Source organism: Lampetra fluviatilis, chromosome 14, assembly GCF_964198595.1.
Source record: "Lampetra fluviatilis chromosome 14, kcLamFluv1.1, whole genome shotgun sequence".
Lineage (NCBI taxonomy): Eukaryota > Metazoa > Chordata > Hyperoartia > Petromyzontiformes > Petromyzontidae > Lampetra > Lampetra fluviatilis.
In genome coordinates this window covers 12,936,444-12,950,740 of record NC_136288.1, presented here as the reverse complement: position 1 = coordinate 12,950,740, position 14,297 = coordinate 12,936,444, and the positions used below count along the sequence as shown (strand labels likewise).

Here is a 14,297-nt window from a genome sequence, read left to right as displayed (position 1 = left end):
ACGACGACGATGATGATGATGATGATGCTGATGATGCTGATGATGATGCTGATGATGCTGATGATGATGATGCTGATGATGATGCTATGCCACTTCGTTGAGCTATCATTCGTGGCGTGCAGGTCACTTCTGAAAAAAAGAGCTACATAGCTCGAGTGGACGGTACCTGGTGAACAAACGAATGTTTTCGTCGTCGAGTTTAAGTTTAGAAACCACCGAACCTGCCTCGGCCAAACCGGGACGAGCGGTGACCTCATCTCGTCCACCGTGCCCATGGCCACGCCGCGTGCTGTTTGTCCGTAGCGAACGCTCACCGCGAAGGGCGGCACGTCAAATCGGTCCACGCCGCTTTACCTCCAGCCAAATCCGTCCAGCGATAAGCGAACCGCGTTCCCACGAATGGCCCCGCCGGGTTGCGGCAAATCGGATTTGTCCGCGGCTCAGGATTTGGTTATTTTCGTTGTCGCGGTGGCGGCGGGCGTGCGCGTGCCTGGTCACGGCAGCGGTGGTGGGTGGGTGGATGGATGGGTGGGTGGATGGGTGGGTGGGTGGATGGGTGGGTGGGTGGGTGGGTGGGTGGATGGGTGGGTGGGTGGGTGGGTGGATGGGTGGGTGGGTGGGTGGGTGGATGGGTGGGTGGGTGGGTGGGTGGATGGGTGGGTGGGTGGGTGGATGGGTGGATGGGTGGGTGGGTGGATGGGTGGATGGGTGGGTGGGTGGATGGATGGGTGGGTGGATGGGTGGGTGGGTGGATGGGTGGGTGGGTGGATGGGTGGGTGAGTGGGTTTGTGCCCGAGACGGGAGGTTGTGAAGGGTGAAGCCCTGCAATTGCTTTGCTCGCGAGCGGCTGTCAGCTTCCACTACGCTGCCGTAGTAAATCCCCTCCCCCGAATGGTATTTTGGTCGACGCTTTAAACACTGACAAGACACGCGTCGGAGCAGCCATACGTCAGCCTAGCCAACGTGACCTTGCTCCTGTAGGCTGACCTGGTGGACACATTTACGTTGAGGCTGGGCGGAGCTGGGTTGGGTCACTCTTGTCCTGGAACGGAGACGCTGAGATTATAAATAGAGGGCGTGTTGGTCCAGCAACCGAGTGGATTACATTCGTATATTTAATCTACCCCTATCCCGCCTCCCCTATCCCCTCCCTGAACCATTATCCCCCCCCACCCCGCCAAACCGGACAGTGATTACAAGCGATGTTTTTAATTTTATGCCAAAAAAAACCACGAAATTATTCAGATTTAATCACCCAGTTGTATGTCACTCATACCATGTTGTCTGTATGTATCACTAATACCGTGTTATGTGTCCATACAAGCGGGTGTATTTTAAAAGTACACGTTCGTTTCTTTACTTCCATTTCGCGTGACGCGTTTGCCTTCGTGAACCTTTAAAGTGATGTATGTACATTATGTATATGCAGACAGAGTGTGTACGGTATTGACGAATGTCATCCGCTCAGAGTAGCTGAGACAGTTGTTACATAAGGTGAATCGTCCTGTCCCATATTCATAATAATAATAATAATGCCCCAAACTTATCCAGAAAAGCCTCGCAGTGCATTGAGACTCTTAATCCTCTTCAGGAGGTTTCCTGCTTTGGGATGAGCAGACTCGGACAATCTGGAGAAAGCCCCATCGCACACACGAGCGTGGCTGACTCTAAAAGCTCTGCACAGACGGGTTCACGAACCCACTTTCTGTACTGCAACCTCGTGGCCCCACCTTGCAGCACAGCGCGATTCGTCAACCTTCACATTCCGAAGTGCTGTATATCTCTTTGTAACTCTGAAGCTTGTACGTTTGTATGCGAGTCTATGGGTCTCTGTTTACGTCTACGGCTCACGGAAGTGTATATGGATCTGTGGGCCTCTACGTAGGTCTGTGGATCTCTATGTAAGACGGTAGATCTACAAGTATGGATAATGATAGAAATAAAAGAATCAATCACGACGTTTCGGGCGCAACACAAGCGTCCGTCATCAGGTGGGACAACCACAGCAATAAACAATTGCTGTTTCTTGTTTCGTGCTGTGGTTGTCCCACCTGATGACGGACGCTTGTGTTGCGCCCGAAACGTCGTGATTTATTATTTTATTTCTATTATTATTTATATTATTTTCTTATTTATTTTTATAATTTATTTTTAACCTACGTGACTTTACCGAAAAAACCTAAGAGTATGAATCCTTGCAGTCACGAAAGCTTCAAATCTAGAATATGTTTCGATTTAAAGCTTTCTTGACTGCAGGGATTCATCTTCTTAGTTATTTCGGTAAAGTCACGTAGAAGGGAAATAATAAAATAATAAAAATAAAACATAATAAAATAATTCTCACGACGTTTCGGAGGCAACACAAGCTTCCGTCTTCAGGTGGAACCGTTACCGAAAGAACCAAGAAGATGAATCTAGAATATGGATAATTAATTGGACTAACAAACAGTAGGCACAGAATAGCAGCAATAATCGGACTCTTGGCTTCGAAGATTTAATTTAAACCAGTTTGACATCACAGATATTGAAATCTCGTGGGAATGCAATAACTGTGTTGTTGGCAGCTGTTGTCAAATAAATGGGGTTGTCAGATTACCCCAAACCTGGCCCTACTTTTTGTTAAGCTGGAGCCAGCCCAGGCCTGTCTCTCTGGCTTTACATCATGCTTAATTATAACTGCTGCCAGGTACGTGCGTTTTTTAAGTGTTTTTTGTATTTCCACTATTGACTAAAGGTCACGCAAAAATAAATTAACTCTTAAAATAGAAAGTAGTGGGAAATAATGCGTGGCGTTAATAAATAATGAGATAAATAAGTAAACGTAGATAAAAGCCTACGTGAATAAAACTGCGGCTGCTGCTGTGGGAGAGCTTCTGGCTGCAAACCTTCCCACGCACTTAGGCCACTCCGGGCAGCCCGGCGTGACACTCTAGGGCGATGAGCGAGTGACCTCATCACCACCACCACCGCCACCACCGCCGTCATCGTTAGCCCTGATCTATCCACTGATGGATGAAGGCCTCCCGGATGCGTCGCTCTCTCGCGCGGTAACGACCCATCGCCACGCACCTCCAGGCGGACCGATTGCAAAAGCTTAATCATTTTTTTTATATTTTTTTATATATTTTTTAAATATATTTTTTTATTTCCCCCCCCCTCCTTTAGCTGTCGTTCCTTTGTGAGTCTCCACCAACCGGCGGTCAACGCGCACCCGGCGATGTACCTTGCTTCAAACAAACAAATAAAGCGTCGTTTGCCGAAATGTTTTTATTTTTTGCCAACTTTGTCTAGAATCGTATAGCCGGCATATATCTGGAAGAGTGGACATGTGTGAAACTACTGGACATCTTAACACGTGGGTTTTTTGCGACCAATATTATCCATCGTAGAGGTTGGTTTGGGCGGGGGTTAGATCGCGTCTATTTATATTCACGCTATCAAAACACCCCAATAAAACCTTACCTCTATGATGAATACTGGACATCTGTGAAAAAGTAAAAAAAAATAATATTCTTAATTCCGATGATGAATTATAATTCCGATGACCAAGAATATTTCTTTTAACTTTTTCACAGAAGTCAAATTATCACTCGCACGAATCGATGCACGTACCAAATGTGTCCCTCGATGCGTCGTTCCGTGCGTCCGCGTTTGCACCGCGTTGTGCTCGCCACGACGTCCGCAACGATTTCGCTACCACGTGCAGGGAGCATTGTGAGTGTCTCGGGGGCTTTTTCGGGATGGGTGCTTCCGGGCACGCGGAGCGAAATGCCGGACATTTCACCAAACAACATCGGAGAGCTGATCATTGTGCCGTATTTATTTGTTTGTGTTTTTAGTGAGAATGTCCATCGCCTGGCACGTTGATGCTGCTAAACACACCTCTCTGTTATACAGCGGCGATAATTGATGAATGCGATGAGTTCGTCTTGATTTGTGCTCTGGCAACGCCGCCCAACCGTAGCCCCATAAATCACGTGCGACCTACTCAGCGCGAACGTTCACAAAATATTTCGGCGGAGCCTCATTTCCATCTCGCGCGGTCGCCCTCCTCGTCACAGGCTGGAGAAAGTGATTGGTGGATGGTCGGATGGCTCAGAGGTCAGAGCGACAAGCAGGCGCCGCCCAGACCCCCCCCCCTGGGTTATGAATCCCTCGCTTCATCCACTGCCTGGGATTGATCCGGCTTCTCAAGTTTGGTGAGTGAGTTGATGGTCACAGCCCGACCGAGCCAACCGTGAGCCTCCCTCCCAACACGGGGAGGGTTGCCTTGCTCTGTGAGCGTCTAGAATGCTTTGTTCATCTCATGCTCCTGCTGGACATCTGTGAAAAAGAGCTTCACAGCTCATCGGATTCCTCCGGTATAAATAGTCTGACATGGGCACAGATAGGGCCCATACCAGAGGTCGCAAACGGGTTTTGATTCCTTACCCGTACCCGTACCCGGCCGCACCAGGGCCGCAAATTGGTACCCGTACCCGGCCGGGTACCCGTACCCGGCCAGGTACGGGTACCCGTTCCCTACCCGTACCCGTACCCTACCCGAAATGAGTGACAAACGGTTACTCACCAGTGATTCACGGCCTACCCGTACCCGGCCGCACCAGGGTTGCAAACGGCTACCCGTACCCGGCCGGGTATGGGTAGCCGGGTATCGGGTAGGGTACGGGTATCGGGTACCCGGTTGCGACCTCTGGCCCATACCCACGAGGCAAAGGTCCTTGCCTATAATCATCCGCCGGGTTCACCAGCATTTGTTCAAGCAAGCAAGCTAACCCGACTGCACTGACGAAACAGTGAGTGTCAAAACCTATCCACAGTTTCCTTGTGTTGAACTGATGCTGCTGAAATCATTCGCTGCCACACAAAGCTGTGTGGTTGTTGGGATGTGTAGGAAAAATATATATAAATTGTTTTACGTGGTGGGTCAGATGTGTGAAAGGGAGCGCTGTTTCTTTTGAAATACAGTCGGCAATTGTTTTAACGCTCACGATGCAGTGTGGCATCTTTGGCTCTTTGTCATTCACCGCTGTACCATCACAAAACACCTTAATCTGGCAATTCTATCCGTTGTTAAACACGTTCAAAATCAGAGGTAGTGCGGAGATTGGACCAACACCTTCCACACCTATTCTTGTTTATTGACTGCCCCAAAAATTATGGAATAGTATATGTGGAATGATCCATTGGGCTCTATTTTAGGGGGTGGGGTGGGTATTCAATATATTCATCTCCACACCTCCGATAATAATGGTTGGCTACGTGCGGTGTGAAAGAAAATCAACATCCACACATCCATCACCGTCATCACTCGTTCTCTCCCTGTGCTACAGAGAGCAATGTTCATCGCGTAACAAGTCGAACCAATCATTTAAATTCTCAGAGCTGAACATTATCGAAATTAATTGCAGTTAATTAATGAAATCGATTATCTACGTTAATGTAACTAGGGTCTATTTTTTCTGTGCGATCATTTGTTGGCACGGGCCTTCTTAGACCTCTCAGCTCAACTATCGTCGAGAGCTTTGGCGTAAATCACGGGCCACCGACACTTGGATTCAAACCCAGGTTGTCGGCGATGCTGGATCGGCGCCCTTGACCTCTGACCCACCCAGCCACATCCCCCGATCGTGTCGCTGCTGCTGCTGCCCGTCACACTGTTGGGCCAGCTTCTGAGAAGTGCCGATCACTGTCTCAAACGCTTGTGCATAGCCCACGGGGCCGGCATTAAATTTCAAAACCTTCAGTAGCCTTTAAAGAGATTAAACTGCCTCGCTTACTTTATTGCACCCAAGCGCAAACTTTTATCCCTTTATTGTAGAGGTATATTTAGTTTACAATTTTGGCGGGTCCGGTGATGTTCCCAATATATTGTTATTTTTTTTAAGGACAATTAGTTAAAAAAACATTTATATTAATATACGCCACTTTGTCGATCCACTGCTGAATGGACGATCTTAGGCCATACTTCACCATGCTGGACAGTGGAGGTTGGCGAAGGGATGCGGCGGGTCAGGACCGGTGCAGATATCACGCGACCCAGTGACTGATGTGAGCCATCGCCGGGAATCGAACTCTGGCTGCAGTCTGCTAACCTCCAAAAAATCCAGAAACTCAATGCGTGCATCAATAACACTGCCCTGGAAGGAGGCAAATTGCGAGTGACATTTCGGGCAATGGCCTTCTTCAAAGCAGAGAGATAGAGGGAGCAGACAGAGTGAATAACTATATAATAATAACGATGACTAGGATAGTTTATATGGTACTTGCTTAACTGCCACAGCAACTCAAAGCGACTTTTATCGCATTTGCATCTCGAACATTTGAAGGGCACCCCTCAGTGGCAGCTGTCCCTGTGCGGCAAAAGGGCATTAGTCTGCCACGAACCCGCACCTCCGATTAGCAAGGTTGACCACGTATGGTGCGAAAGAAGTTCAACACACATGCGTGTCTCTCTTCCCATGGTCGCGTGGATTTTTTCTCCGGGTACTACAATTTCCCCTCCACATTTAGGAACGTGTGTTTAGAGTCTGTGGCTGCTTAAAATGTCCACACGACGACAAGCTGCTTCGTTGAGCTATAAGTTGTGGCCATGTCGCGTCTGAAAAAAGAGCTACATAGCTCAGTGGGCCTTACCTGGTCAAATAAAAAAAAGTAAAGTATGTTTAGTTTATTTGGTGACGCTGCTTGCTGCTGCTGCTGCTACTGCGTTGGCAGCAGTGCACAATCACAAATAACAAACAATCTCAACATGTTCGGCAATAACGCCATGTGGCTTTAAATATATATATTAAAGGCGACTTTTCTGGCAATAATCCACAAACTACTGAAATGGGATTACACATCTATGCACGTATATACATAATAGAGGTTTTTGGTTTAGATCGCGTAAATATATAAACGTGTCGTTAAACCCGCCACCACCCGACACGGCCAATTAGTAAGGTTTGTCACGTGAACAAAACGTGCCAATTCGTTACTAGTTCAGCACACCGCTTGTGTGTTGGAGAGTAAACCCACAACATTTATCATCATACGATGCGGATCTGTCTCTGCGCACGGCACCACGAGGCCTGGCGTCGCCCACCCAGGACACCAACCTGCCGGACGGGATCACTGGACCTAACCCAATAGTGGCAGGGCTCTAGGGGAAAAGGAATAAGTCGCATTAAAAATGTATTCCATTCAGAAGCGTCGACTGCCTCTGGGGAGCTCAGTTGTGCACGCGGGTGTGTGGGTGTGTGTGCGCGTGCGTGCGGGTGCGTTGGTATGTTGGTCTGCGAGTGTGTTGGCGTGTGGTGGTGTCGTGTGCGTGTGGCCGTGTTGCTCTGTGTGTGCGTGCGTGGCCGTACAGATGTACGGGGAAGGACAGCGTCGCGGTGAGCGCGGCGCTGCACTGCGCTACGAAATCCGGTGACCTGAGTTCGATTCCCGGCTCTCGGCCACCGCCAGTGACGATGATGTAAACCGGTCCTGGGTCTCAACCTAGGTCGACTCAGCCTCAAATGAGTACCTGATGCGGTGTGTAAACATCGCCACCGGAAGGGCGTGGTGCCGGCACACACACACCCCTTGTGCCCTGACGACCTTCGTAAGTTCCTCGCTAACACAGCACTTGCCCCAACAGTCTGTTCAGCCTATAGACGGGCGACCTTTCTTAGATGTGTGGGTGGTGCAGGCATCGTTGTGTGTTGTGAAAAGCTGAACTGCGGAGCAATGCCGAGAGACGTTAGGGGAAGAGGAGGGAGAGTGCAGGGTGGGGGGGGCATGCGGTGAGCGTAGGTCACGGCTGCGTGCGCGCGTGACCACCACCGTTTCACTCTCGGCTCGACAGTTCCGGGGCACGCCGTGAACATGGACACGTGTAATCGTGTTCGTCGTTCATTGCGCCGCTGACATTTCGACGCAGATAAAAAAAAAATTCAAGCTTCGAACACTCAATCTGAGAATTGCCCCCCCACCCCACACCATACCCACCCCTCTCTCTCCTTATCTCTGTGGCATGAAACGAGCAAAATAACAAAAAAATGTTGCCGGCGCGTCCGCTCTTCGCCGCCGTGCGGTCTCAAATAATGTGAGCGGCGAGGAGGAGCCGCGTGACCTCTCGCCAAGCGTTGGTTGATGCCTCGCGGCTCGAAGAAGTGCCGCTAATCGATGTCTCAATCCGTCGCTCGCATTTCGGAGCCCCGGCGAATTTTTTGTTTCACGCGTATACGGGTTAAAGTGTTACGAGAAAGGAATAACGCTTGAATTTGTTTTAATGCATTTAACCAGGTAAGGCCCAGTGAGCTGAATAGCTCTTTTTCAGAAGCGGCTTGGCCACAAATGATAGCTCAACAAAGTGGCTTATCATGGTGTGGAAATGAATAGCAGCCATAAACACAAAACGCTTGTTTTAAATGTGGAGGGGAAAAGAGGAAGATCCGGATAAATATCCACGCGGCCACAAGGAGAACACGCAAACTCCAAATATACAGCAGGCGTCAGGGTCGCGATCGAACCCACGACCTCCTGCATACCAGGCGAGGGAGTTAACATCTCGCCACAACGGCGCCCGTGGCCTGATCGCGTGAAGCAAAGATCTAACTTACTTTTTTTCAGATTGTTATTGTTTACGCAATGAAAACATACGTTAGGCCTGCGTTTCGACACTTAGACTCGCGAAACGACGCTGTTGGGAAGCTTATTGCTAATAAAAGTTTAGTATTTTTAGACTTTATGCGAACAACAACAACAAAAGTCAGTGTTTTTGCTCAGATGAGCATCTCGGCGGTACACATCTCCTGTTTTATCGTCTTTGAGCCAGTGGTGGAAATTCCACATTCCCCTGGTGGGGTGCGGTGAGTCTATCCATAGGACGACCACTGTCAGCTGCCCCACAAAGTGGTATTCATTTTATTGGGCCCAGAGGGATGATGTGCTGAGTCAATCCCCAACCAGGATTTGAACTCGTGACCTGATCACTCGACAGCTGCTCCACCGTTTATGCTTCCCATATAAAAAAAGACTTCCCATACAAAATTCCCATTAAAAAATACTTCCCAATTAAAATTTCCATATAAAAAATACTTCTCATATAAAATTCCCATATACATTTCCCATTAAAAATTTAGACCGTGAGCACAAAATACACAAAGCAACACGTGGATCTTGTTGGAGCTGCCATTCCACTATGTTTTACAAGTGCCTCTGGGAGGGAAGGCAAAGACAAAGACCCCCCGTATAGCCTGAACAGACTGCTGGGGCAAGTGCTGTAATCGAGCACCTATGAAGGCGGCACGGCACACTAGGGGATCGGTAGCCAGCACCACGCCCGGCCGCCTTTGTCTCCCTAGTGGCTGTGATTACACACCGCACTAGATACTCATATGACGCTGAGTCTACCTAGGGGAGGCCCAGGGCGGTTTCAGACCATCGTCATCGGTGTTTGCCGTGAGCGGGAAACGAACCCGGGCCACCGAATTCGTAGCGCGGCGTAGCGCTAACCGCTACACCACCGCTCCCCGCAAGGCACGTACCTACAATGGCAGACGCACCTTTAGCCTCGATGACCCAAGGCTCAGGATCAGATGGCCTCGTGCACTCGCCAACGAAATAAGCCCGCAGTGTTTGACGTCCACCGTGCCGCTGTGGCGTTGCTCAGAACGTAACGATGCGGCGCCCCCAATAGATGAAGCTCTCTGGAGCCTCTCCAGAGCAGTACTTGGCCTACTCTTCCACGCTGGCCAGATGATTTTGTAAGAGTTGTGAGTACCCACACTTTACCCCACCACACGTGACGTGCCGATCAACTGACTGTGGCGGGCAGGGAGGAGGGGGGGGCGGGGGGCGGGTTAGGGGTACCCATCTACACTGCTGTGTGGACAGGGCTGCAGACTTTGGATTCAATGAACTTGGCCCCATCGTTTCAACTGCCGCGCCGGGAGATCGAATTTGAACCGGCGACCTCCAGCGCGCTGCCGACCAATCACGCCGCTGCAGCAGCAGCACGCGTTGTGTCTACGTGGGCAGCAATTCCTCGTTGTAACGCGCCGGGTGCATTCCGGAAAGGGTTCGCGCTGAGCGAAAACCGCGTTAAGAGGTGAATTACTGCTCCTGAATCAAGTTTGCACCATAAAGTCATTTTGCAGTGATCCCGTGGCGGGAGAAAGAACGGGGGCGCCGAGGTGGCGAGATGTTAACTCCCTCGCCTGGTATGCAGGAAGTCGTGGGTTCGGATCCCGTCCCTAACGCCTGTTGTGGTCACGACGCCCCCGTTACTGCATCATTCCGCAGGATGTATCAAACTGCTCAGTCGCGCAGCTCAAGAAAGTAGTTCGTCGTCGCCAGCCCAGTAAGCGTGTTGTGCGAAACATTGTTCCTGAATTGAAGAACTGCGTAACAGCAAAAACTCATCGCATGAACACGCGTTAAGCGAACGACTTACCGTACTGTACTCGCCGGTAAAAAAAAAAAAAACCCCCATCCTCTGCCCTCTGCCTCCCCGTCTCCCCCCAAGGTGCTGGCGATCATCTCGATCCTCTTCATCGTGCTGTCCACCATCGCGCTGTCGCTCAACACGCTGCCCGACCTGCAGGAGACGGACGAGTACGGCAACGTGATGGACAACCCGAGCCTGGCGCACGTGGAGGCGGTGTGCATCGCGTGGTTCACCACCGAGTACATGCTGCGCTTCCTCTCCTCGCCCAGCAAGTGGAAGTTCTTCAAGGTGACCGCCGTCGGCCGGAGGGAGGGCCGCAGCATTGGGATCTTTGTCCAATGAAAAAAAAATGAGCGAGCGAGTTAACGGATCGTCCGTAGAAAACCCAGCGCCACGCTAAATACGAGGGGGGGGGGAGTGGTGGGGGTGACACTCAAAGCTTCGCACAGACAGATTTAAGAATCCATTGTTGCGCTTCCATCGCCTGGTAACTCCCAAGAAATCTCGAGCGCGACCCACGCTTGATTCTGTTTGCGGCGTCAACTTTACATCCTGTATGGTAACAGCTGAAAGTGCGGTCGATTGAAAACTCATTTCTTTCTTACTGCTTTTTGTGTTTAGTTTGTTGTCCTTCCCGCACACCTCCGATGAGCACGGTTGGCTATATGCGGTGCGAAAGAAGTTCAACATAGCTACATGGATACATAAAGCAGATCCAGGGAAACCCTCGAAATCACCCCAATCAAATCTCGCTCCGATTGCTTCACTCCCCGAAGCCGAAAGTTGACGCGCCAAGTGTGACTATTGGCTTGTTTTTTTGTTTGTCATTTCGCGTCTGCAAAGGGTGCCCTGAACGTGATCGACCTTCTGGCCATCCTGCCCTACTACATCACCATCTTCCTCACCGAGTCCAACCACAGCGTGCTGCAGTTCCAGAACGTCCGCCGCGTCGTCCAGATCTTCCGCATCATGAGGATCCTGAGGATCCTGAAGCTGGCCCGCCACTCGACGGGCCTCCAGTCGCTGGGATTCACGCTCCGCCGCAGCTACAACGAGCTGGGCCTCCTCATCCTCTTCCTCGCCATGGGCATCATGATCTTCTCCAGCCTCGTCTTCTTCGCCGAGAAAGACGAAGACGACACCAAGTTCCGCAGCATCCCCGCCTCCTTCTGGTGGGCCACCATCACCATGACCACGGTGGGCTACGGCGACATCTACCCGCAGACGCTGCTCGGCAAGATCGTGGGCGGCCTGTGCTGCATCGCGGGCGTGCTCGTCATCGCGCTGCCCATCCCCATCATCGTCAACAACTTCAGCGAGTTCTACAAGGAGCAGAAGCGACAGGAGAAGGCGGTGAAGCGGCGCGAGGCGCTCGAGCGCGCCAAGCGCAACGGCAGCATCGTGTCGATGAACTCGCGCGACGTCTTCCCGCAGGGCGGCGACCTCTCCGACGTGCTCGTGGACCGCGGCACGCACTCGCCGGGCAAGTGGCGGTGGCGGAAGCGCACCATGTCGGAGACGAGCTCCGCCAGGTCCTTCGACGGCGCCGAGCGCCTCGACAGCCTCGCCGAGGAAAACCGCAGCAACAACGCCGCGAGCGCCGCCGCCGCCGCCGCCACCGCCGCCCCGCTCAATCTCGACGCGCAGAAGCTGAACGACGACTACAACGAGATGGTCGGCGGGCCCGCGACGGCGCGCGGCGGCGGCGGTGGCGGAGGAGGCTGCGGCGGAGGAGGAGGAGCCACCAACGAAACTTTCGAGGACGCATTCACGGACAAGCTGATGAGCTTGGAGCGTCCGCGCAAGCCGACGGAGCAGCAGCAGCAGACGACGTTGCTGCTGGGGCCACCGCCGCCGCTGCCACAACCGCCACACGGCGGCGCGGGCCCGGCGGCGTTCCAGCCCAGCGGCGGCGGCGGCATGCTGCGTGAGCCGCCCGCCGTAGACACGAAGAAGAGCTTCTCCAGCCTGGACAGCTTCGCGAGCTGCAGCGCCGACTTCCTGGGCAAGACGCCCGGCTCGACCACCACGAGCACGCCGTGCCGGCGCCGCGGCCACCAGGCGTACGGCTCGCAGGGGAACATCCATGCCCACCCGCGCCTCCTCGCCGAGCCGCCGCGCGCCCCGCACTTCTCCATGCCCAAGTTCGACGTGCAGCCGAGCCGCGACGGGAGCCAGACCACCGGCGTCTTCCCCGCGTACGGCCACGTGTTTGGCGGCGGCGTCGGCGCCGGCGACGTTGCCGGCGTTGGCGCCGGTACCTCCAAGTTGTCGAGCGCCTCCCACGGCTCCCTGCTGTGGGGGTCGCACCCAGCGGTCAACGAGCTGAACGGGAACGTCTCCTCCGTGAGGCTCGTCGCGAAATCCGGCAGCGAGGTTCTGTCCGAGTCGGCGACGGCTGGCGGAGGCGGCGGCGGCTCCGTCGCCGCGCCGGCACCGGCGCCCCCCGGCAGGGCTTACGCGGGCGAGCAGCGCAAGCCGGCGCCCCTGCTCTACAACATCAAGGGCTCGCCGTCCGCGCCGGAGAACGGCAAGAAGAGCGCGCTGTCCTGGGAGGACGACGTGGGAGGGGCGGCCGACTTGGCCCGGGCGCTGCTGCACAAGAAGGTGGAGCTGCTGGCGCCGGTCGGGCGTCACCCGGGCGGCGACGGTGACGCCGGCGCGGCCACCGCTGGCGGCGGCGTCGCGAGCGGCGGCGTCGTTGGCGGCTGCGGAGATATCGGCGGTTGCGCCGGTGGCGGCGGCGACAGCGGGAGCGCGTCAGCGCTGGGGAACCACGTGCGCGGAGGCTTTTACGACGGCGGGCGCAACCACGTGGAGAGCTCCCCGCTGCTGGGCTCGAGGAGAGGCGACGGAGCGGGCGGGGACGGGCGCCACTTCATCAAGCTGCACGGGCACTGCCACGCGTACAGCAAGCTGTCCAACGACGACGACGCCACCGCCGCCAAGGAGGAGGGGAAGCGCGGGGCGCGCGGCGGCAAGGACGCCGACGGCGCCGGCGAGGAGGGGACGGCCGAGGAGGGCGCCGCGTCGCCCGTCACTTTCGAGACGCGCATGTGAGCAGTCTTCGCGGCGGGCGGATATCAAGCTGGATATCCGGCAACGGCGGCAGTGGCGGCCGTGGTGGCGGTGGTGGTGGTGGTGGCAGATGTGGCCTTGTGCGGGGGGGGAGGGTTGGGGAAAAGTCGGACCGATGAGAAGTGAAATCCCAGGATGGTGAGATCCACTCGGGGATTTTGAAAAATCTTGCGTCGCTGTTGTTGATGAGGAGGAGGGAGGAGGACACAAGGGATGTTCTTCCCCACCGAGGAGTCCATGGCAGGTGGATTATTTTTTTCAAAACATCGACGTGAAGGATTTCGCAGTAATTGATAACAATAACAATTTTGAAACAGTGAGGAACGATGAGATTTTATGCAAACGATAGGCCGTCACCGAAATAGGGACGCTGCTTCTATTTTTTGAAAGTTGCGGTTTTCCATCGTCAAGTTGCGCTGTCATTGGCACCGAGCTGGGGTTGCCACCTGTCCTGTATTTTTTTACAGAATCTTCTTCTTCTTGTTGTTGAGGAGGAGGAGGAGGTGGTGGCTGCTGTCCTCCGAAATCTGTAAGTCTTCCCAGGTCTTTCATAGTTCCGGTTAATGTTATTTTGCGTCGTAGTAGTAGTCGGAGTAACATTAATAATAAATGATTGGAGACGATATTATAACACGTAGTTCTCTCCTCTGCTGGTATTGAGAGAGATTAGTAATCCCCCGTGATGCACCCCGTTTACTTTTATATTTTTAACCTACAGAGAGGTGAAAAAACCCTCTACGCCACGCTCACGTGCGTGTGTGCTTTAAAAACATAAAAAATTGCACAGTTTTAATGCAAA

General features: G+C 53.1%; 1 protein-coding gene across 1 annotated transcript in view; it reads left to right on the top strand.

Annotated features, from left to right (window-relative positions):
• LOC144935880 (uncharacterized) overlaps window positions 1–13,567 on the top strand; it is a 101,946-nt gene extending 88,379 nt beyond the window's left edge. Inside the window, exons 3-4 of the mRNA XM_078862731.1 lie at window positions 10,499–10,708; window positions 11,264–13,567. Coding sequence (XP_078718857.1) covers window positions 10,499–10,708; window positions 11,264–13,480 — 2,427 coding nt within the window. The 3' untranslated portion in view covers window positions 13,481–13,567. The remainder of the gene's footprint in view (window positions 1–10,498; window positions 10,709–11,263) is intronic.
• Window positions 13,568–14,297: the final 730 nt, after the last annotated feature.